The sequence below is a fragment of the Octodon degus genome, unplaced genomic scaffold (assembly GCF_000260255.1).
Source record: "Octodon degus isolate 3935 unplaced genomic scaffold, OctDeg1.0 scaffold00176, whole genome shotgun sequence".
In the NCBI taxonomy this organism is placed as follows: Eukaryota; Metazoa; Chordata; class Mammalia; order Rodentia; family Octodontidae; genus Octodon; species Octodon degus.
In genome coordinates this window covers 234,708-258,776 of record NW_004524752.1, presented here as the reverse complement: position 1 = coordinate 258,776, position 24,069 = coordinate 234,708, and the positions used below count along the sequence as shown (strand labels likewise).

General features: G+C 44.5%; 1 protein-coding gene across 2 annotated transcripts in view; it reads right to left on the bottom strand.

Moving 5' to 3' along the window:
- Positions 1-335: 335 nt before the first annotated feature.
- Positions 336-24,069, bottom strand: part of Rgs8 (regulator of G protein signaling 8) — a 50,224-nt gene continuing 26,490 nt past the window's right edge. For both annotated transcript variants that reach the window (XM_023703630.1, XM_004643424.3), the window contains exons 6-7: positions 6,570-6,736; positions 336-5,169 (exon numbers count right to left, since the gene is read on the bottom strand). In XM_023703630.1, coding sequence (XP_023559398.1) covers positions 4,987-5,169; positions 6,570-6,736 — 350 coding nt within the window. In that variant the 3' untranslated portion in view covers positions 336-4,986. The remainder of the gene's footprint in view (positions 5,170-6,569; positions 6,737-24,069) is intronic.

The following is a 24,069-nucleotide window of genomic DNA, read 5'->3' as shown; positions in this document are numbered from 1 at the left end:
CTTCAAGCAGTAGGTGGTACAAATAAAAATACCACCTGGCCTTTGTGCAGCACTTCACAGTTTCAAAGCAACCCTCATCACCCAACGCCGCTCTCCCGCCCCCGCATCCAGCCCCAGACCATTCACATCCCGATTCCACCCACTCGCCTTCTTTTCCTTGTGGCCAGCCCCGTGTCAGCCCCTTCCGGGGGCGGGGGGGGGGGGGCCGCGTGCTCCCCCAGGTCCACGTGTCCTAGAAGAGTTTCCTCATCGAGTCAGCCAGCCAGAAATGTGGGCAGAGAGCAAAGGGCAGCTTGTTCAGGTTCTGTTTATTATGTTCTCACAGCCTTGTTTATAATAAAGGTGAATGACATGATTCCACTTTACATGGTAATGAAACAACTCAGGGAGGACTCTGTCAGCCAAGTGGTGTGTGTGGCAGATGAGCTGCTACAACTCTGTTGTGCTGGCAAGTGACTCAGCTAATGCTACCGTGGATAGAGTGGCACTCGATACCCAGCCACCTGTTCCACGCCTGGCAGAAGGGAGGGAGCAGAAGGACAGAAGAGAAAGAAGAATCAAGAAAGGAATCGTTTATTGAGGGGACCGGACCCCAGTGGCAGGAAGGCCAGTGGCCACAGCCTGAGTCTCCCATCAGGGCCGCCAGCATCTCGTGGAGTCCCGAGACAACACAGAGACAAGAAGACATCTTTGTTCTTTGCTTCTGCACAGTCTCATGCCCCGTGGCATGGCAGCACACACAGCGACACACACTCTCAGTGCTACCTCATGTTTTAACTCAGAAAGAGATTTAAAGAGGGCTGACACTTGGCCGAGTGAAGACAAGATTGGGAAGCCACAGCGCTTCTGCCTGGCCTGGATGTGGGCACACACAGGGTAGGCAGAGTTCTGAGCACTCTCAGTGGTAGGAGACCACCCTGCCTCCGAAGGGACCCCGCCTCACCTTTCGCTCTGGGACAAGGAGGAGCAGACCTCCTGACATCTGCCTGTCTTTCCTGCCCGCTCCTTCCTCTTCCGCCCTCCGCACTGCCACCCTCCCCCTGCTCTCAGCACGACAGTCTCATGATTTCCTCATAGTACAGCTTCTCCACTGATGAGGGCCTGATCTGGGAGCAGTGCCCACGGCCCACGCCTCAGAAGGCCTCTTCACAGCTTTGGTTTGTCAGAGCAGCAAGATCTGGTGAGAGCACCGTTGAGTAAAACCAGCTGGCAGCCTCCCAGCTGCCCATCCAACCTGGGACCCAAAAGGGACTGGGGAGGACTTGGAGCTGGGACCAAACCCCACGATGGCTGGAGAAGCCTCCCAGATCTTGACATTCCCGAGCACGTGCCCCCCTCTGCTGAGAAACATGGACAGTGTCGTGCCGGCACTATTTTCACTACCACAACATGCCTCACTCACTACCTGAGTTCCAGCCCCCCTGTTACATGGCCGGAAGTACAGAGGTGTATCCTGACTCAAGAAGACCACAAACAAAAGCACAGGAAAACAGACAAGGGTGATCTGGCTCATCAGACAAGCCCGGGGAAGCGCTGTGCATGGGACGTGGAAACACAGCAAAAAACACAGCATCTCTTGGCCAAGTACCACTGCCGCTCACTCCTGGCACACCTGCTGCCAGACACTACATGTGGCTTGGACCCAACCCTTCGATCTCAAAGAGGCAAGGCAGGCTGAGAGGTGGAGAGGCGGCTCCCCCAGAAGTCCAGTTCCAGAGCTGGCAGGTTTCCTGATTGTGCTTTTGCCTCTGGGTGGGCTCTCACCCTCTCACCCTGCCTGTTTTGCCCTTAATCTGTTTCTCCTCAGTCCCTAGGTACATGCCTCTGTACCTCTTCTGTACACTGGCAGCCCCTGCAGAGCTTGAAAGACAACTGCCACACAGGTCCCACCAAAGGGCTCTGAGGTAGGGCCTAAACAATTCAGTTTGTAATCCTGTCCCCCAGGTACATCTAATGCCTAGGCAAGGTTGAGAGCCATTGTCTTAAACCATCTTTGTTCCAAGTCTACTACATACCCAAGAGCTTATGAAAAATACAGATTCTTGGGCCCTGCCTCAGACCTATTGGCTCAGCATATCTAAGAGTGGGAACTGGGCAATATTTATTAGGTTTGTAACAGAGTTTTGGGGTAATCGCAGTACACACACAGTTTACTAAAATGCAACCTCAGAGGATCTCTCTCCAGCAAAGGGGTGTCCTGGGCTGGGACTGTTTATCAACAATTGCTCTGCTCCATCCAGTAAAGGCAAACCTCACTCTAGCCCCCAAACAGGTTAGCACTCTAGTGGAACCAAAATACCCCTCAGATGGAGAGAGGAATTCAAAGCCACAGTTAGGCTGGCCCAGTGCCTGGGCTTTGCCTACAGTCTTCAGAGAAAACAGACCAAGAACAGGATCAAAAGAAGATGGAACTTGGAAGCAGCTCCAGGGATGCCCACCCATGAGGTGGATGAGGCTTGTGAAGGGAAAAGAAGGGGTCAGGGGTAGAGGACCCAGAGACATGGAAGGTTGGGGATGAGGTATGTTTGGATATTGCTCTAGATGTTGTAAACATTTCTCTTTGTTTCCTTACAGACCAAAATCTAGGTTGGCATGACCAAAGTGCCTCAAAACAGGCATCAGAGCAAGGAGCTCTGCACCTTCTATGGGAAGCAGGGTACACAGGGTGGGAGGAAAGGCACCCACACAGGAAGATCATGTCTGGAGGGCACTAGTCCAGTGCTCACAACTGTCACACACTCACACACACACGCATATACAGATACACACAGATGCTCCACAGGAGTACCATAAATAGAGCTAACATGTTCTACACACAGACTCAGGCCCACAGGCCCTTGTCTATCTACAACAGAATACTGCAGCTTGGTCCTCCATACCTCCCACTGTGGGAGGGAGTCACCAAGATGCAATGACACCACCACTGACAGCTTTTTTTCCACTAGGAGTTGGAGAGAACTCGAGGCCCCAAATGAAATGCCGCACAACACTCGTGTTCCAACCTTCCTCCTTGGGGTAATGGAAGTGCTGAAGAGAACCTTGCTAGAACATAACTCTGCAGCTCCCATTTGTACGCACCTCATTTCAACAGTAGAGTTGGCAGCAGATGCACATTTTGCATGTAAACAATGTATATAATACCCTGTTAGATAATTTGATCATTAAATTAATTCTGGCAGCTTTAGCTAAAAATGGATTTTTTTTTTTAACTGGGGTGGGAAGATACTATCAGCCTTAACTAAGAACACTATTTGAGGCTTTGGAGTTCTTAAGCATAAACTCCCACAGGTCCACTCAGTGTTGGGCCAGGGAGCAGATATTTCTCTTTCCAGAAGTCCATCCAGAGGTACCAACCCTCACTCACAGATGACAGTGGCCGAGGCAGAGAAGTAGGCACTAACACTAGTAGGACTCAAGGACCTTCTTGGCTTTGTCTGGCTAGAGCCAAAGAAGAAAGTGATTCTCAAAGTTACAGGACAGAAGGGCAAATGCAGGGACCCCGGCATGGCCCACCAAAGGAGAGGGCTTCAGCTCCTTCTCCTGCATTCTGAAGTCTTTGCCCAATCTTGTGCTGCTTTATTCCTTCAAGCTAAAAGATTTGTAGACCTGCACTGAATCTGAATCCAATGCATGTAGATTCCCAGTAATAACTCCATCGCATTATTTGATATTCACGTCCCCTGGAGAGCAGCATCTTCCCGGCTCCACTTCCACATTCTGACCTCCCTACTGAGGGTTCATCTCCTCCGTACTGCTCTTGTGGCACTCAGTTTTTCCTGCACCGCTGGAGGAGGTTCTGCACTGTTCATCATTTGTCCTCCAAGGAAGTTTCCCACCATTTCCAACAGTGGCCACAGAGTAACAAGAAAGCATTTTAGGAAGGTATCCACAGTTAAATGTTCACAGTGATCTTCTTATCCACACCTGCCTATTTTATGTTCAATTCCAAAGGCTAACAACTGAGAAGGACGCTGATTCTCGAGAGCCAAGAGGGGCCTTTCTAAGAAAGCAAGCTCCCAGGAAGCAAGCTGCAAGAAGCATCAGCCTGGCTCCCTGTTCTCCCCCATCATAATTACATGGCCTGCATGGAAAGGGGGAGATGGGCAAACAGGACAAGTATTAGGCACTGGGAGAGCTGTCATGCTATGGGAATTTACCTCCCTTTGCCAAGCTGTCTGTCTTTCTACGAGATATGCGATGTCCCAGGGAGACAAGAGTAGAGAGCACATTAAGCAACAGATACATTATAGGGAGCCTCATTACATAAAAGTCTACTGGTTTTACATTCCCTGGTCATTTTGAAAAGTTCCTGGTAGAATTGAGGACTATTTGCAAGCTGTATCTTTCTTAATGATAGCTCCACTCAAAAGTCATGAAAGAAATCTCATAAGACTCTTTCTGGCAATGTAAAGGTAAGGAATTCTACAAATTTCCTAGACTAAGAAGGGCAGAGGTCACAGATTCTCACACTGGTCAGTGGAAATGGAAGAAATGACTGGCTCTGTGGAGCTTGACCCATCCCAAAGGGCACCTGCCAATGATGCCAAAAACCTGGGATTCCATCTGATAGTGCCAGAGGGCTGGGGTTCTGTAGAGATCTCTCTCCTAATATGAGGTCTCAGTACCTGGGATTGGTGTCTACACTGGGAACTGCATTTGCATTATTTACAGTCTAGCCTAGCACAGCAAATCTGCCTTCTCAGTGGATGACCCGAGACATTATGAAGATAAAGTTGTTGACCCACAGAAGGGCAACACCAGTGAGGTGCTACCACTAACTTAAACACAAACATGGGTAAATGGAAGAGAGTCCGAGCTCTGGCAGCTGGATTACTCTTTGGAATGGCCCTTCATTCTCTCCTCACCCTCTGCCTCCTACCCCAAATGCCACCACCTTTAAACACCTATGAGATTTCACATTAGAATATGGTCTTGGCAGCAAGGGGAGGGGAAAGCCGGTGATTTCCAAGAGTCCCCATCTGAGGATTAACTGAGCCTCCTCTGGCTTTGGGACAGCAAATCTAAGTACATTTTGGACCTCAGGAACCTGGGGTAAGAGTCTTTCTCCATGAGGCTGTGTACTTTTCCCTGGGCTTGGTCAAAGCAAGTCAGGGATGGTTCCTGCATATTCTTTCTTGTAGCTTCTCGGGTCTGGAAGTCGATGTTTACCTGCAGACAAAAAACAGAACAAGATTACAGACCCTCGAGGACCAAAGCACCTGGCAGCTGGCCCGACAGGATGACCATTAACAAGAGCTTCTATCTTTAAGGTGATGGGGGTATTTCAAGTTGTTTTCATGATGCTCACCTCATGAGATCACAGCAAGAAGCTTGTGGGAACTGAAGACTAAGTATTCTTAGTTTCAGTTTGTAACTAAGGCCGCTGATGAAAGCTGTCATGCTTATCTAAAGTAATATGGGTAGTAGTAGAACCAAGACAAAAATTCCCAAATCAATTGGTCCCTAATCCAAGGGCCTCCACAGCAAGCAAAGAGTTAAACTCAAGTCAAGTGTTCATGCAGGTTTCCTAGGGGAAGCCTTCCCCCTGTCCTTTCATAACTACAAGGAAATAGATGCCCTATAGAAAGAGATCCTGGCTAGAATGTAATCAGTAGGGCTGGGAAAATAGCTCAGAGGCTCACATGCCTACCAGACAAGTACAAGGTCCTGAGTTCAAGTCTCGGTACCAAAGAAAAGAAAACCATGTAATTTGTATTCAAACCAGCATTATAAGGGGTTTATAGCATCCTACCTTTCCACTGACAAAGACTTCACCAAACCAAATCGAAGTATAATTGAAGACTTGTAGGCATATAGTGCATCTGAACTCATCGATAGCAAAAGTTTTCTTCAACTAAATCCTACCAACTGAAACTCTGTACTGTAACTCACAATAGAAATACATAGAACTTCGCCATATTTAAAATAAAATAATACGAATAACTACAAAGACTCATTAATGACAAATATCGAGTAGGTAACTTATCTCTAGTCCTCAGCGTAGTGCTGAGTGGACAGTAATACTACCGTTTTTACACTGGGCCAAATGAGATTCAGAAAGGTTGAATAACTTGACCATGATACACAACTAGTGAATAAGGAGCTGACATTGGAACAAAATTTCAAAGAAGACACTTAGTGCACTAACTGTGCTAATTTTTGCTAGGAAAATGAACATGGACTCAAGGGTATCTACTTTTACAAAACTCCTGTAGCAATGCAGATGTGGCCAGCTTGTATTTGACAATGAGGATGTTCCTAATACAGCTCCTCTGACCAATATTCTGAGCTTCCAGGCCTTCAGGATAATTTCTTTTGGCCTGGGGATGCACTGAGTGGTACAGCATTTGCTTTGCAGACCCGAGGCCCTGGGTTTTATCACCAGCCCCACAAAATGATCATCATTATTATCATCACCATTATTGTCTATTAAAGGCTGCCAGAGTACTTTAGCTTAGCTCAGTAGAAGAAAGTGTCCACCAATCCCTGCTCAGACTCCTCTAACGGAGATGAGAGCCAGCAGCGACACACTGAGGTCTCACCAAAGATGGTGGCAGGGGCCTACACACCTCCCGTGGAGCCTGCACATCCACAAACTCTTCAAAGATCCTGTGGGCTTTGGAGACCAGCTTTGCTGTTGACCTGGTCTTTTTGAACTCCTCACAGGCCAGCCAGAACTCCAGGTTCTCCTCACTGAACTCTGTCTTTAGGAAGGCGCGGAAGGCGGCCACACCATCTGCAGATGTGGAAGGAAAAGATAAGAAAGAGGTTTACATTCAAGGACTACAGAAAAAAAGAGAAAGACGGTAACATAATGTGAGACTCCTAACTGTCCAGGCCCACTCCCCCTCCATATCCCCTGGAAAACTCTGCTCCCTGAGGCCTAAACATCCTCAGAGCAAGCTGTGCCTCTCACTCAAGGCTCAGAGTATTACAGAGAGGAAAATTTAAAAAGCCTCAGACAAAACAAATCTGGGTAGGCCTGGTCACTTCTAATCAGCCTTCAGTGCTTACTGCCTGTCTCCTAACAGAGATGGCTGTCCCCCGGGGCTCCTGCTAACCCTGTGCTATTAATTAGGCCAAGGCAATGCATGTAATTCAGTCCCTCCCCAGTCCAAGACAACATCATAAGAAAACACACAAACTAGAATGAGCTAGACAAACTAGAGGAACATGTGACTGTCTCCAGGCCAATCCTTTACTGTTCCCTCTAAGTAAATCCCCCTACTGAAAGTCAGTCCATAATACCATTCTGTCACCTATACAGCATTTCCAGGAGCTTTTAGAAAAGCTTTGAGTCCCTGTATCTTGATGTTCTATTTTGTGTAGTCTTTAAGGATTTGGCTGTGACTTACATGTTTGTTTGTCTGTTTTTTTTGCAGAACTGGGAATTGAACTCAGGCCCTTGCGTTTGCCAAGGAAACGCTTATTCCACTGAGCCATCTCCCCGGCCCTGATGTACATGTTTTAATACTGAGATTGATTGTAATTTTTCTCTACCAGATAACTTAATGGTTAACACACCTTTTTTATCCTTATGAATTAATGTCACATATATATTGCAAAGTAGATCTTCCGATCAAGACAAGATGATCAGGGTTACCCCATCAAGTCAACAGGGGAAACAATACTTATTTATAGCTTGAACGTCCAGTTAGTGCTTTTGTTTTAAACATTTTGAATAAGTGTTTTAACCCTTAACATACTCTCCTTTAATCAAGTGACTACTACCTATATAGGCTTCTACAAACTGTCCTCAGAAGAAGAGAAGATACATCCTAAAATAAAAAAGTTTTGCCCTGGTTAAAAGTGACTCAAATGATGTTTTCAATTTTCTTCTAAAAACTCACAAGGAGGGAAAAACGCTAACAATTCTTAAATCTGGACGGTGGTTGAACTGGACAACTAATGTCCCTCCACATGAACCAGCATAGTGTGCTGGCTAGAATCGGCCAATAGCTTGCTGGTGCCATGCTGTTTTGAAATGTTTCCTTTCACTATGTTGAAACTCTTTTATTTCTACTAGTAAGAAAATTATACATCATTGAGGACAGCAAAGTGCAATATAGCAAGCACAGTGGAATACCTTTCATCTTGTTCTTTTCTTTAAAATGTGTTGTCTCTGATGTCTTATCTATTATTATTATACGTTCTTTAAAATAAATTTTTAAAAAAGTAAAAAGGACAAGGAAAAATATTAAGGCTTATTGACAGGAAGAGTTTTGTTTGTTTGTTTGTTTGTTTTTAATGTATTTAGTACAGGGTCTATCAGGTCTCATTACACAGATTGGACTCGTAGTGATCTTCCTGTTTTCAGCCTCCCAAGAGCTGGGGTTACAGGCGCATGCCACCACAATCTATCTCAGTTGTCTTTTCAGCAAGCCCCAGGGGTAGGGCCAGCATGGCACACCAGGGATGGAACCCCGTCTCTCCACCTGCCTAAGCAGGGACTTGAATCAGCTGAGCTATCTGGCCAGACCTGACAGGAAGAGCTAATGTTTAATTGTTTGACCAATCTTGCATACCTACATCTGGTAATCTGAGCAACAAATTTGATAATAACAATACATAATATAACAACCATTGTTAATTTTCTATTCTTGTTTTGAAATTCTGTAACATTTGTATTGTTTTATGTTGCTTTGTTTCTACCTTTGTTCTTATATGTTTTTATTTGGGATTTTTTTTCCTCCTTAAAATATAAGAAAGAAAATTATTGTCTTTGTCTTTCAAAATAGATACCTCAATGTTGTCTCTAAAACAATAATCATAAAAGCCAGGACCTTTTACTGCAAGAGCCAGGGGTTCTCATGGGTTCCCAAAATTAAGCTCTAAATCACAAGAAAATCTAAGTTTGCAGAGCTGGACTTGAAGTGTATTGAGAGAAGCAGAGGGACTGTGCAATTTATCATCCAAGCCAGCACATTTCTGAGCATAAAGGGTGAGCCACTGTTAGTTACACGGGGATGATCAGCATAAGCCCCGAGAGCCACAGGCAACAGCCCGGATACATAGACTCCCAACTCAAAGCCATGGAGTGTGGAGAGAACAGAATATAACGCTAGGCTACATCCCATCAGGCGTGATGGAAGTAAAACTATTCTTGTGCCAGGAGGATGAGGATAGTAACATGGTGTTAAATCAAATAAGATGTCGAGTGAGGACACCTCCCACCCCATTCCTACCTACATCAGAGTCAAAGTTCTGGAAAAAGAGTATGCATTCACAATGAATGGGAATCAAGGTGAGCATAATGTACGGACATGGCAATGCTAAGCACATTGGTCTGAGGCTCATTTATTAATTTCAACTATGATTTTTAAATTACTAATGTATAAAGCACTGTTCTTAGTCTTGGGATACATGAAAGAAGAAATCTTATCATTGCTGCCCATTAGTTCCCTTGAGGGTGCTCACCTGTAACCCCTGCCATACCCTGCGGCCACAGGTTCCCCATGGAGGAGATCTAGAAGTTTCCATGGGCTCCAGAGTTAAACTCATATTTGAGAACAAGCACACCTGGCAGGCCAAGAGGCTCCTGAGGCAGAAGTTCCAGGCAGAAGGTGGATGGAAAAACACTGGGGCTGGAGACATCTCCAAAAAGGCTCAGTGCCCTTGAGAACCAAGGAGTTGCTGGCTCAGGAAAAGAGGGCTCAACAGCTGCCCAAGGCAGGCCTGAGAAACAGGCCAGAAGTCTCCTTCAACACCTCCAGCTTTTGTATTCAGGTGAGCTTTAAAGTAAATTTATCTTCAACTGATACATGAAAATCATACATATTTATGGAGTAACAGTGGTATTTGATAAAACTATATACTATACAGTTTAAATCAGATTAAATATAAATTCCTCAAACATGTACCATATCTTGATGGTAAAGCCTTCTAAAATCTTTTCCTTTATCTTTCTAAAATTTACAATACATTATTGTTATGCATAGTCAACCTCCCTGCAATACTTCGCCAACCTTTTTACTCTACCTAACCATAACTCATCACCCCTTGGTTAACATATTCTGATACCTCTCTCTGCATCTATATTTAGTCTGTCTTTCTCTCTTCCTCCCCCTCTCCCCACTCCCTCCCTCTCTTTCTCTAAGTTGGAGACTTTTCACAACTTAGTCACATTAGTTGTGACTATCCAGAGATCAGCTTCTTCTACACCCCACATAAGAGTGAGATCAGGGACTACTTGCTCGTCTTTATATCCTTTCCGCTGTAGTTGAGCAGGGGGAGGTGAAGGGAAGCGAGGAGGTCCAAGTCTGTGCCTTTATCCAGAAAAGGAAAGAGGAAGCAACTCACAGAGCCTGTTGTTTTTAAGCCAGAAAAGACTAAATTCTTTGAATGAGGGTTGAAGTTTGCTGTTTGCATCAGATTTTGCTGGTTTTCACTAAACAAAACCAGGTGCTACTAACAAAGTTACACGTAGTTATAGATAAGATAGAAAATCCCGTTTCTGCCCTCTTCTGTGGTACTGCTAAGGAAGTCCTGTCTGCCTCTCAGCTAGACAAGATACATGCATGGTCTCTTTTCATCTAGGGCCCAGCTTTGATGGGTCATGGTAGGGATTAAAAGAGATTGTACCTGCAGAGTGATCCCCGGGAATGGGGCTAGTCTCTATTACACAGGAGGAAGCTGATGTTGAAAGAAACAACTTGCCTGATGTCACACAACTGATAACAGGAAACAGAAACCTTCGGATAATGTATGCTATCCTGATCTAAAGTGGTGACAGTGCCATTCCACGGACTCATTCATTCACCCCTTGGGTGACCCAAGTGTTCTGTTCAGCACTGAGAAAGGGCACAACATGGTCTCACAGATGTCACTTGCCAAGAAGGGCAGTCTGAGCCAAGAAAACATGATCGTGGCCATTCTAACATAGCGTACTGAGTTAAGTGATGAACAAGTATGAGGGGCTATGAAGGCATCCTCAGCAGTGTTACAGTCCCTCTGAATAGGGAAGGAGGCCTGCAGGAGGAAGAGGCTTCTACAGAGTGGCAGGAAGGTGAGGATAAGGAAGCTCCACAGAAGGAGGAAGGGGCATATTGAGAAGAGAATTCAGGAAGAGGGAACCACACACACGAAGGCTAGGATAAGAAAGTTTATTGAGTAACTAGAGATACTTTAGAAAGATTAGGGTTTAATAATAATAAGAAAGCTAAAAATTACACAAAAGAGATACTTGCATGCCTATGTTTATCGTGGTACTATTTACAATAGTCATGATATGGAAGCAGTCTAAGTACCATCAACAGATTAATGGATAAAGAAAACACAGTACATATGCATGGCAGGTATTACTTAGCTAGGAAGAAGGACAAAATCATGTGTTTAAAGGACAATGTTTGGAATTGGAGTGTCATCCTACCAAGCAACATAAGTCACAAGTATGACATGTTTTCTCATATGTAGAAACACTAAAAATTGACTCAAAAGTAAAAGAGGGAGATATAAGGCAAAGGAAGGAAACTAAGGTAGGAGCGAAAGAAAAGCAGGCAATGAGGCTGAGGAGATGGCTCAGCAGTCTAATCACCTGCCTGGCAAATACAAGGTACCGAATTCAATCCCCAGTACTGAGTGCCATGCCAGCCCTGGAACCCCAGGTACACTGTGTAGGACCTAGAACCAGGCATGGTGGCACATGCCTATAATCCCAGCTCTGGGGAGGCTGAGACAGGAGGATCACTATGAATCTGAGGTGCATAGAGAGACCCTGTATCAAAAAAGAAAGGAAGAAAGAAAGAAAGAAAGAAACAAAGAAAGAAAGAAAGAAACAAAGAAAGAAAGAAACAAAGAAAGAAAGAAACAAAGAAAGAAAGAAAGAAAGATGGCAAGATGGGGTAGAAAGGGATATATATAATCTCTCATTTTTATATATTTTATATCCCTTATATTTATATTTTTATATCCCTCATATTTATATATATATCCCTTATATATAAATATATATGTATATATAAATATTTGTATAAAAATACTTAAATACATGAATATACTTTTAGAATAAGCATTACACTAAGCAGCCAGAAAGATGAAAGGACTTCTCAGCACTACAGAAGTCAGGGAGAAAATATCGCAAGAAGTGGCCACTATGTCTAGAAGCCAAGCCGGATAGGTCTGAGGGGGTCAGAGAGTCAGTGACCCTGGGCAAGCACAGTGGTGGCCGATGGTGTGATGGGCCCTGGCCCTATGGTAGTCCGTGAAGAAGTAAAGTAGGGCACAGAGTTCATTTGGATATCTCCTGCAAGAGATTCAGCAGAGAAGGAGTCGGAGAGATTGGGTATCTCTGGAAGGAAACACAAGCTCAGGAAAGAGTTTTACTGTTTGCTTCAAAAATAGCTTTGGGTGTGCTAAGAAGCAAGAGGACTTGAGGTTAAAGGAGAGAAAGGGGGAAATGTCACCCCTAGGAGAGCAGAAGGAATGGGCCTGAGAGGGAACTAGGATGGCAAGAAAGAGCAAAGGCTCCGTGTGCATGCAAGGAAGTTTGTAGCTTTAGAAGGAAACTGAAGTTCCGATCTGCTATTAGAAGAAGGCAGAGGGGCCAAGGGAGAGAAGGCAGGATTGTATTTTTACTTATTTATTTTGGAAGTGAGCAGAAATTTTATTTATTTACTATTTGCCATGCTTTCAGCTCAAGGTTTTTCCAAAACCTCATTTCAAACCATTTTTGTAACAATGTTGATCCATAAATAGCATCACTGTGATTTTTGTTAGGAAGAAACTAAAACTTAAGAAGTTGAATAAATGGTCCAATTACACAGTTGGAAAAAGTAGAGCCAGAGCCCACCAGGTACCCATATGACTCCAGTGCAGTATCTTCCAGAAGTGTTTGGCAGAAAAAAATTTAAATAGAAGGGAAAGGGGAGATCAAAGTGTGAAATACCAATATTTGGAAAGAAGACAAGTATTAGAGAAGAGAGACCGAGAAGTGGAAGAACTTCTGTTAATTAAGGACAAAAGTAAGGGGAAAGAGTAGTGAGTAAAGAGAGAGAGATGGGCAGAAAAGGGCTACTAGGGAGGCATCAACCTGAACAGCTTTGATCTTCTTTGTTAATCTAGGATGGAGTTGCTGTAAAGGTGCCGCATTTTAGAGCCATAACATGAACAAATCATACCAAGTCACCCCCTCACAGAACTGTCAGGTGATTCTCATGTAATAAATATCAAGGAGTCATTTAAAATACTCAGCTGGACAATTACAAGAGCAGCAAGTGCTGTAGTGGAAAGAGCCAGAGTGAAGAGTTGGGCAGCACTGCCTCGAGAAATGGACATAGACGTGGCAGGCACAGCAGACAGCTGTGCAAATCCAGCCTTCGGGTCTTGGAGAGGATAATGTGTCCCAGAAGGGAGGGAGAACTTTTGACATCAGAGCACATCTATCATTTGAAGACAGGTCCGTCCCACCCACACTGGTGAAAAAACCTTGAACCTGGAAAACAGCAAGGATTTAGGAAGGGGCTGTTGGAACCAAGAAACAGGGGGAAGGATAGAAGGAATTCTGTAAAATGCTGAAGGCAGAGAAAGCATCCTCAGTAAGTACAGCAGGCACGAATGGGCATACACTTCAGGCGCCACACCAAATGCCTTAAGAGACTTACGGCACTTGTTCCTTTTGGCAACCCAATGGCATAGGTCCTGATGCATTCGCCATTTGACAAGAGAGAAAAACAAAGCTTAGGAAAGCAAAACAACTTGCCCAAGGTCACACACTTGAAAGTGGTGGGGACACTGAACTGCAAAGCCAGCATCCACATACACATCAGGGGTCTGATCTCCAGGATGGTAGAGTCCACTGACCACTTTGCTGGTGGACCTGGACGTGAAGGGAGGAGCCCCGTGTATGTCAAGACAAGCCCATAAGAAACACCACTATGCATGGCAACATTTCCATGAGAGATAGCAACAAGCAGGGCGGAGAGAGAATGGAAGAGGGTGGAAGAGTATCTGAAAGTCAAAAAAAGCAGAACAAGGATGGTCATAGGCTGTAGAGTTCAAAGGATTGCACTGCAAAGCATTGAGACTTCGTGAGGTGTGGTTTAGGGTAACACAGGCAGTGAACTCCCAACCAGCTGGGCTTCAGAGAGGCAGCCTACTACAAACTATAGGTCCTACCGGGGCAAAAAACACCCCGGCCCACAGGTGGGAACACCAGTCCTGATCAGAGTCAGGTGCATATGCAGCTGAGGCGATACACTCACCTTCCCTGGGCCTAAGTATCCTCATCTGTGGAGGGCACTGGCTTTGGCGACCTGTTCCAGGCAGAGTTAGTACTCTGCTCAGAGCCCATCATACATTCCCTTCAGACCCTGTTTTTTGCTGTTCCTCATTTCCATTCTCCTCATTACTGACAGAATTGATGTCACAAATTGAGGACTTCCTGTGGATGAAGTTCTATGCTGTCCAATAGACCTATATTAACCAACTTTATCTTTATATCAGCTCTATTCTTAGAAGAAGACAGAGGCTCGGAAGCCAGATAGCTTGAGTTTGAATTTTGAATGACCTTGAAAAACCACCTTACTGTCTTGAAGCCCATCTCTAAAATCGGCACAATACCAGGAATGACTATATTTGGTTGTTACCAGAATCAAATGAGCCAATGTACACAAAGTACTTAGTCTGCATAAGGAACCAATAAATGTTAGCTCTTAGACAAGTTCGTTTTGCAAGAAAAGGAAGCAAGACATGGTGATGAGCGTTGTCTGTGGTCTCTTCTTCAGGAAAAGGAGCTGACTGGATTCACGCACGCATCTCCAAAGCCCACAGTGCCTGCCTCCTCTCTGGAGATGGCTGGCCAGTCTTAAGATATCACCTCCCACAAGGAAGGATGGGAAGTAACCTCCGTCAGGCAAACACACTGAACACATGTAGACTGCATCTCTGAAAATGTGTCATCTGGCTTCCAGACCCAGAGCTTCTCCAGCAGGAGGATACCTGCCATCACCTTCTTTGTGGTGAGAACAGAGACCACCAGGTACCACCAAGAACCTGGAGCCTGCCTACGTCCCCTTCTCTCCCATAGCACTGACATCCAGCCTTATTTCTGCTCTTGCATTTAGAGAACACAAAATCACCCTCTTGGAGATGCTGCGACCCTTCCTGAAGCAGACAGGCATCTTTTCCAACCCTGGCCCGCAGAATGCCTGTGCAAAGACACTTGCTCTTTAGGTCTTTCTCAGCCCAATAGATGGCCTGCATGTCCAGGACTGGCTCAAAGGGAGCAAGAGGACAAACAAAATAGGGCCCTGGGAAGTTGCCGGGCATTTCAAGGGCAGAGCTTGAGTGGAGAAGAGGAAAGAATGACCCTTCCCTCATGGGCTCTTCTGAAAGGTCTGAACCAAAAAGCAGTGGAGAAAGATGGAAGCAAAGATGTCCCCACCGACAAAGATGACAAGGCCTACACAGACCACAGGCTGCACCTGCCCGCCACCCCTCTCCCACTCACCCACTTTCTCCAAGCACCCGTCTCTCAGGCCCAGCCCCTCCCCACCCTTTCCATGGCCTCAAGGCCAGAACTGAGCAGGCAGCCCTGAGGGTCACCAGGGAACAAAGAAAGTGAGAAGGGAAGGGAGGTGCCCACCACTGCAGGAGCAGGGCACAGAGCAGATGGTGCAGCAGGATTCTGTGCCTGCCCCTCGCCTAGGTGAAGTGATGCAGTGAACAAGCTGCATGTGACTGGGGCCAGTGGGATATTTTTTCTCACATCTGCCCTCACCTTCTACCTCCTCTCAGTAAGCTTTTTGTCTGTTCCTCGCTCTGACTCCACAATGTCACACCCTACCCCTCTCCCTTTTTCTTCTGACCCCTGCCTTTTTTCTCCTCTGTCTTTCTATCTTTTCCCTTTCCCTCTACCAGGACCCTCTCCTGGTCTTCTGCTTGCCCTAAACTGCAGATGGCTCAAAGGGCAGGTAGTTGGCTCAGCTCTGAAGGGCCCAGCAGCCACTCCAGGTGTCACTCAGGGTGACCATGCCTTGCATTGGCCCTGTGTCCTCTGCCAGGTCCCATACACCCCACACAGGAACAGGAGCCTCAGGGATCCAGGCCTCTCTCTGCAATTGCTGATTTCAAGCAGCTGGAAAAAGTGACTTTTCTGACCCCCAGAGCTATTCTGTGGGGAACTGGGTTCTGGCTCTGAGGCACACTAGCTAATTAAGAATTTAGGCAAGAGGTCCAGCTTCTCAGCTATGTGAAGAGCACCTCTTCCAGAGAGTCACAGGAGGATGAGGAGTTCATACATGGAAGCACACTCAGATACCGACCCACAGATAGGGAATGTGGATCAATCCATGTTAGTGCCTGTGACTCCTGTACTTCGTGAGTCATTGTATAGAACGTAACTAATGCCAAGCACAATCTTGGTGACTTAAATGGGGCAGGTGGTGAGCAGCTTAAGAAATCAGGAAAGAAGTAGGGGGACCTGCCTTGTAGTCATTTCACCTTCATTTCATTTGAATTTTCGTTGAAAGATGCTGAGGAGTCACGGCTCCAAGAGAACAATAAATGTTCTTAGCTGCATGCCTATCTAGTAGCAGGAAGGGAAAGGATAGCATCCTGGACTCCTGGAACAGGAGGGAGAACAGTGGCATCCTTTGGAGCAGCCACAGAATCTCCAAGAACACAACGGGTTGCACATGCCGCCGGCCGTGGCTCTCTCCCTCCAGCTCTTTGATGCAGAGTGCTTACATAAGGAGGGAAACTGGGTCACTATGAATGAGCAGTGCAGCTGGTGCAGCAGGGAGGGTGACTTAGGTAACAGTTCAAGGTCCAAGAGCCCCAATTTAGCTGGCATCAGGGGCGGGCCTGAGCCCAGCTCAGTTCCCAGGCAAGATCTCCAGAATAAAATATTCTTTTTCAGCTCTGTGTTTACCAAGGGGCCCTTCCAAAGAGGAGTCATCTTCTATTCCTGATCAAATGGAGAAAAAATAGCCCAGTGAATGGGTTCCGAGGTCTTTCTTAAACCAAAAAGAAGAAAATGCATTTATAAAATCCAAGCTCAATAGACATACTGGTAGTGAAGTCAAATAAATCCTCTTTGATTTGGAACTAAGCCAGTGATTGGAAATTTGTGATAAGAACAACATCACGATTGGAGGGTGTTCTGCATGTTTTGTTTTATGAAATAAAGGCTTTTAAACAAATGACTGGGGGCTAAGCAAGATTTAGGTAGGGAGATTACAGAACAAATAATTGCCAATTTTGATACTTATTAGCAAGCAATTGGTATGCTAATTATATTTCAGTCTTGTGATTAACATAATTTTCTTCAATGAGCTCTACTTTGTGACCATATACTATGGTCGTAATATGACTTGAAGGCTGTGAGATTCTCTGTGCCAGAAAGGAGTTGAAAGACCCTGTGATCACATCCTACATTGGACATGAAGAGTGATCCCCTGCGGTTGCACAGTTTACCATTCCTAGAATGTGGAGACAGAAGAGGAAAGAGATCCTAGGCCTCACAACTCTTACTCCAGTATGCTTTCTCCTATTCTATCAAGCAGAGCATGAGCCAAGCAATAAAAACAAAAACAATATTGGAAAAAAAATAAGTATATATCCCATATCTGCAAGACACGAGCCAGGAACCTTCCATGAAGGGAGGAGACAAAGGAGACTTGGCCCTAACAGGTAGAAAATTTAACATTCACAGATGACTTCTTTAGTAAAGAAGTATTATCAAGCCTCACATACACTCACCAGTAGCCTAAAGAATTTCAAAGAGTAGCTACCCGAGAATGTCTTAGATTGGCTTGATAGAGAAATACTGTACAGATTCTCAAAAAGAGATCATGTCCAATGCACCTACTGGTTTCTTAAAAACTGCAACTGCAACCAGGCTCTCTCACATGGAGAGGAGGTAGGAACGCACATGAGGAGGATATGGACAGCTCAGGTGGCAAACGATGAACAAAATGGAGTTGGAATACACCCCGCTGTCATCCTAGTACAACTCACGATCGGCTACCTCAAGCTGCCTGTGAGATCAAGAAGCTGACACGATCTTGGGTGTGTAGGATGGACAAAATGCATGTTTTTCTCCAGGCAATTAATACTGTGTTATAGCAAAACCAATTTAAAAATAACTAATCCTTCATCAAACACTTCTGTGTACAAGTCCACATTTACCATTTGTGAACAGCAATCACAGCAAACTGTCACAACTGTCCAAGGTAGGTCTTATGTTCCCCTTTTACACAAAAGGAAAGTGAAGTTTATACAAATAAGACAATTTGCCCATGGTCACATAGCTGACAGGATGGGTTTTGGAAATTTATTCAGTTGCTTTTCCATTCAGACCTTTTTCAACCTGCCTTAAGAGTTGCTGCATAGGGTCCAGGCACTCTTTCTGTAAAGGCTGACTGTGCCCCACCTCCCTAGCTCAAGTAAAGCTTACAACACTGCAGAGAAGATGCCAAGGATGTAAGGAAATTTCTTTCCTGCCCATCTCCACGTCATATATTTTTGTCTCTTTGCCTCAGTTTGTCCTAAAAGCATACCTGTCATATTGGTTGATGTACTGTGGAACTTTCTAGTGTTCCATATGTGGAATATTATATGTGGAATCTGTTACACAGGTTATACCAAGGTGTGAAGCATGTAGCTAGATGCTAGCAGGCCTGCAGGACTGGCAGTGAGGAGGGTGTCCTAAATCGCATTCACTGGGCTGGGGAGATAGCTCAGCGGTTTAAGCGCCTGCCTGGCAAGAGCAAGGACCCAAGTTCTATCCCAGGTACCACATGCTGTGTAGTTCCTGGAGCCCCAGGCACACTGTATCAGCCCCTGTGGAGCACGCCTGTAATCCCAGAGCTGGGGAGGCTCAGACAGGAGGATCACTACGAGTCCGAACTGTGTAGTGAGACCATGTGTCAAACAAATAAATATTTTAAAAAGACAAAAAAAATAATAGCATGCATTGTTAGTTAACTAAAGAAACAAAGGCTTCTCTGGATAACACATTTATAAGCATTTGTTAGGTCTCAGATCTAAAGCAATCCCACATGCAGAGCACAGTGACATTTAAGTTACACAACATTCTTTGCACAGCTGGCCACCTGGCCCTCTAGTTCCGAAAGAGGACATGTAGCATTCCAGGCTGTCATAACATACAGCTCAGTGACATCAGGAAAGAAAGTGATCTTTAAAGACCCTCTTGTCTTGGGCTGAAACCTGGTTTAAGTTAAGAATTTAATTTTACGAGCCAGGGATATAGGTTAGCAGCACAAGTACCTGCTGGCAAGCACAAGGTCCTGAGTTCAATTCCTGATATATATATATATATATATATATACATATATATTCATAAATTTCTTCATGATTAAAGCCCAAGAGAAAACACTGACCGATTGGAAAGGGCAGGAACACATTCTGTAGTTCCAGTGTACTTTCAAGTGGACTAGCAATAGGCATTATCATTATTCTCATTCCCTGAACCTAATAGTAACTTTCTTGTGCGTGAAAAGGCATCCAAAGCCGCATCAGTACAGATGCCTTCATGGCACTGTCCACTTTCACGCTTGAAGGTGTGACTCTATCTATCCACTTTGAAATGAATTCTACCTCCACTTCTGCACAGCCGTCTAGGTTAATTCTTCCCACTGAGAGCACAAAGAAGCAAAACAGGAGGCCCGTTCCTCCCTCTGTCAGGGCCCAGCCTCCTAGAGCAATGGGATGCGGTGCCTGGAGATCCAGAAAGCTGCACTACAAGCTGCAGTCTCTGTGTGTGTCTTGGAAAGCTGTAGTCCCTGCCCCAGTAGAGAGCTGAAGATTTATGTCTTGCTAATTTGCCTTTTTGTGCGTGTGTGTGGAACTGGGGATTGAACTCAGGCCCTTGTGCTTGCCAGGCTAATTTGTTTTTGAAAGCAATGTTTTGCTCACTCCATTCCTCCTCAAGGCCTTGTGAAAAACAGACCCCAAGGACCACCCAGGGATTCTGAGTCTAGGGATCTGAGTTAGGATGCAAAAATAATCAATTCTCACAATCTCCTGGAGAGTAGTGGATCTATCTTCTTTGGATCACACTTGGATCACACTTGGAACAACAAATTCTAGAACAACTATTCTAGAATTTTCTGTCATGGAAGGAATACACGGAGAGGGTTGTGTGGTGAGTGGAAACCTAATTGTTAAACTACACGTTCTAGAGCTAACAGCTATTTAGATGAAACATTCAAAAAATTTCATGAGCTGATAATTTTGTTTTTTATTGTTGTGAGCATTCTGGCTGGCTTAAGTCATCATATTTCTGTATATCACAATCTATTACCTCAAAGTAGGCCACTTTGTAAAAACAAAAAGCCCCTTCATGGGTTTTGTTTAGCTAGTAACTCTGAGATAACAATTCTGCAAATGCAAAAGAGCTTTCAACTGTCCCATTCCACTGACCTAGCTTTCTCTGGGCTTGGTAGTCAGTATAGAAACTTCATGCTCTGTACAAACAACTAAACAAGACTTATAGCTCTTGGGGCATAAGCACCTGCCTGGCAGGGGTAAGGTCCTGAGTTCGATTCTCAGTACCAAAAAATAAGATATGGGCCCAAACAAACAAAATGAGGTGCTGGGGTCATAGGTAAGAAGTGAGAGCAAGGGGGAAGAAATTAAACTAAGCTGCCCGTGGCAGAAAGTAAAATAGAATGAGTATAAAAATCAAGAAGGAAGGAGAAGTGGAAGAGGCAGGCAAAAAGAAAGGAAGAGAGAGGAAGAACAAAGGGAAGGAAGGAGGGTTGGCTAGATAGCTCAGCAGATTAAAGTGCCTGCTTAGGCAGACGCAGGGAGCAAGGATTCAATCCACAGGGTGCCATGCCAGCCTCGCCCCCGGGGCACACTGAAACTGCAATAGAGACTGGGCATGGTGGAGCGTGCCTGTAATCCCAGTGCTTGGGAGGCTGAAAACAGGAGGATCACTACGAGTCTGATCTGTCTAGTGAGACCCAGTAGACCCTGTACTAAATATATTACAAAAAAAAAAAAGTAGCTAAAAAGGAAAGAAAGGGAAAAGGAGAAGAAAAGAAAGAATATATTCAGTTATTCAGAACTTAGGGCTGAATGTCCCTCAAAAGGGTGGACAAAATAGCAAACATATGCCTGAAGCTCATAAGAGTAAAAGTGGAAGACACACAATTTTCTTCCTGCTCCAAAGCAATGTATCACAAAAGAGCTCCTATGAACTAAAAGCCTTCATTCTCCTCAGTATGAGCTGGCAAGTGGAAAGGCTTTACACACACACACACACACACACACACACACACATGCACACACACACTCCGGAGCATTCTATATGCGCAATTCATAGACACTAAGTCTAATTGCTACAGCATGAACAGGGGGGAAAAATCAAATTAGCAAACATTAGAAATCCTTCCAGTGAAGCCATCAGCAATTTCAAATTGTTTCATCTGTTAGTTTTAAAAAGGAGAGTGAGAGAGCACTTAGCAAGTGGTTACCTCTCAGACCTGCCTGGAAAGTGCTCTTTGTTGTACTGCATTTGTAAACAAAATTATAAATAAAACCACTACAAATATTTGCCTTCCAGAAAACTTTAACTTCAAGCCTTAGAAACTACCTAAGTTGCTTCCATTCTGCCTGTGACCTGAGCCCACTAGGTGCCTTGCCAAGAAGGGAGGTGGGCCAGGAGGGCCCTTTGGTCCCTCTTCTGGTGGCTAAAGCCATTTCAGCATTGAATCGGTTTACATAACCCTGCACATAGCACTGAGTCAAACCAGCCTTAGAGCTTGCTGCACTGAATAGCTTAGAACAAGGAAGCACAACGAAATTCAGCCTGATGTCTCCTTCTCCTGCTTGTGACTCTGCTTGGTATAGGTGGGGAAACCGGACCCTAAGAGGCTGGGGCCTCCATCGAGGTAACCTAGCCATCGAGCCCCCCGAGCTGGTTCAAAATTGGGAGCACCGACCCAACTATCAGCCTGTGCTTTGTGCTTAACCCAGAAGCATGTTCCCGAATGTAGTAGGAACCACACACTAAACTAAAAGCAACTGCTCTGCTCCCAGACCTACTAGGACTTTCCAATGTCGACAAGACAGAGTTTAAAAGGAACACAGAATGCCAGCCCTCTGCCCCAAATCTTGAGACCACCTAGCATGTAGTCAGCACTCTGTTTTTTCCATTATTTTTGGTGTGCACACTGGCTTTTTCAGAGAGTACATTCTCCCCAAGAGATGCAGTGTCCTGTTTGTCTTTGTGCCCCCTTCCCACCACACAACGTAGATTCTCCACACAAAGACACTAAGCACATCATTTTCAAAACAGATAATGTGCCCCAAACACCCAGGCAGAGCAGGGATAGCAAAGACACTCTATAGATTGAAAATAGTCAAATAATCAACTGGATTTGATTAAACCGAAAGGGGAGGCAGGTGCCTACGTATGGAGAATTCCCAGGAAGGGGGTTCAAGACTATCAAACACTTTTCAGGAGCCCAACAAATCAGGGACTCTACTTCGTAGGACATTTTGTTGTCTTAATCAGAGGCTCCACACATCTCTCATCAACGCTGTGACTCCTAAGGGACCGGTACATGTGCCATCCCACAGGAAAAAGCTTAATCGGGCTAATTGAGTCACAATTCCAACCCAAATTAATTAGACTTTTAGAAAATTGCCAATATCCTTCAATATAACCTGGGCATCGGCTCTCCACAGCTTTTATGGAGTAATAAACATTCAAGTTCTAAAAGCTTTAAATTCTACCCAGAATCCCACAATAAAGATTCTTTTCTTCTCAAGGACGTTCATGTTACTGGGTTTCATTTTTGGGTTTTTTTTTTTTTTTTTCATACTAAGCAAAAATGAAAAAGCAGGACTTCAGACTCCAAAGAAGATCACAGAACTTCAAAGTTCAAAAAGCTTATTTCTGCAGTCACACTACAAAGAAGCCCAGTGGTGTCAATTTGTAACCCCTGAGCAGAATCCCCACCTCAGAAAAGGCTGAGAGCATTCCTGAAAATGAAAAGCATCCTGCCAGAAGCAGAACCAAGTGTCTTCAGATCTACAAATCACCGAATCGAGCAACTGCAATTAAGTCTCTCAGATCTGTACATCTTTCCACTGCCACAATATACATATATTTTAAGCATCCAATCACTAATTTCACCTCCATAAAACTCATCTATAATAGTGTCATATTAAAAATTGGCTACAAAATTCACAACTTTATCCTCAAGGCATATTTATTTTGCATTTCAGAAGGAAAAGTATCATTTTTAAAAACAATTCATCCTGTCCTTACAGCACATCTTTCAACAGAGAGTCCTGAAACACTCACTAACTCTCCACTTACTAAATTTCTCATATGCTGGTGACAGGTAGAAGCAAGTAATTCTAACCCCAGTGTAGAATGAGGAAAACACCTCAGGGACCTGAACTAAGTGAAACCAGTTGTGAGGCTGAAATGGAAATCGAACTTCAAGATGACCTTGAATGAAATCAAGCCAGAAAAGAAGATATTAATTGGTGGTGACGCTTGCTTAGCTCAATGTAACTCCAGAAAAATCACCAAAATCGCCTCATTGAAAAAGGAAAGCATTACTTTCAAATCCTAAATATTATCTATCATATATACACCATTGCTTTGGCAACTTCATTTTGTGAGTTTGCTATGTGGAGTGTGAGCGTATGTTACATATACCGTTTTCTTTTTCTTTTCTTTTTTTTTTCCATAATTTTATTGAGAAACAAATAACAATGAGACAGTTTCAAACCAAATTGATAGGACAGTTTCAATAATTCACACATTGCATACATTCTTCCTAGTGGGTAATTGCTGTAGAAGATGAGGACTTGATATCCTATTTACAAACACCATTAGAACAAATCCCTCTATTCATTAAGAGAATGTAAATATATATCTATCCTAACCACTTTGAATACACAGATACTAAACGGACATTCATCTGTAGCTCCTTTTTTTGTTAAATTCCATCATTTAAATATGATAGGTGTGTAAACTCAGCAAAATATTCTAAAAGAGTTCAGTAGTCCATAATAGTATGGGGTCTTCCACTTCACTGGCAATGTCAGAAATTGTTGACCTGAGGCCCCTATAGCTTAACATAA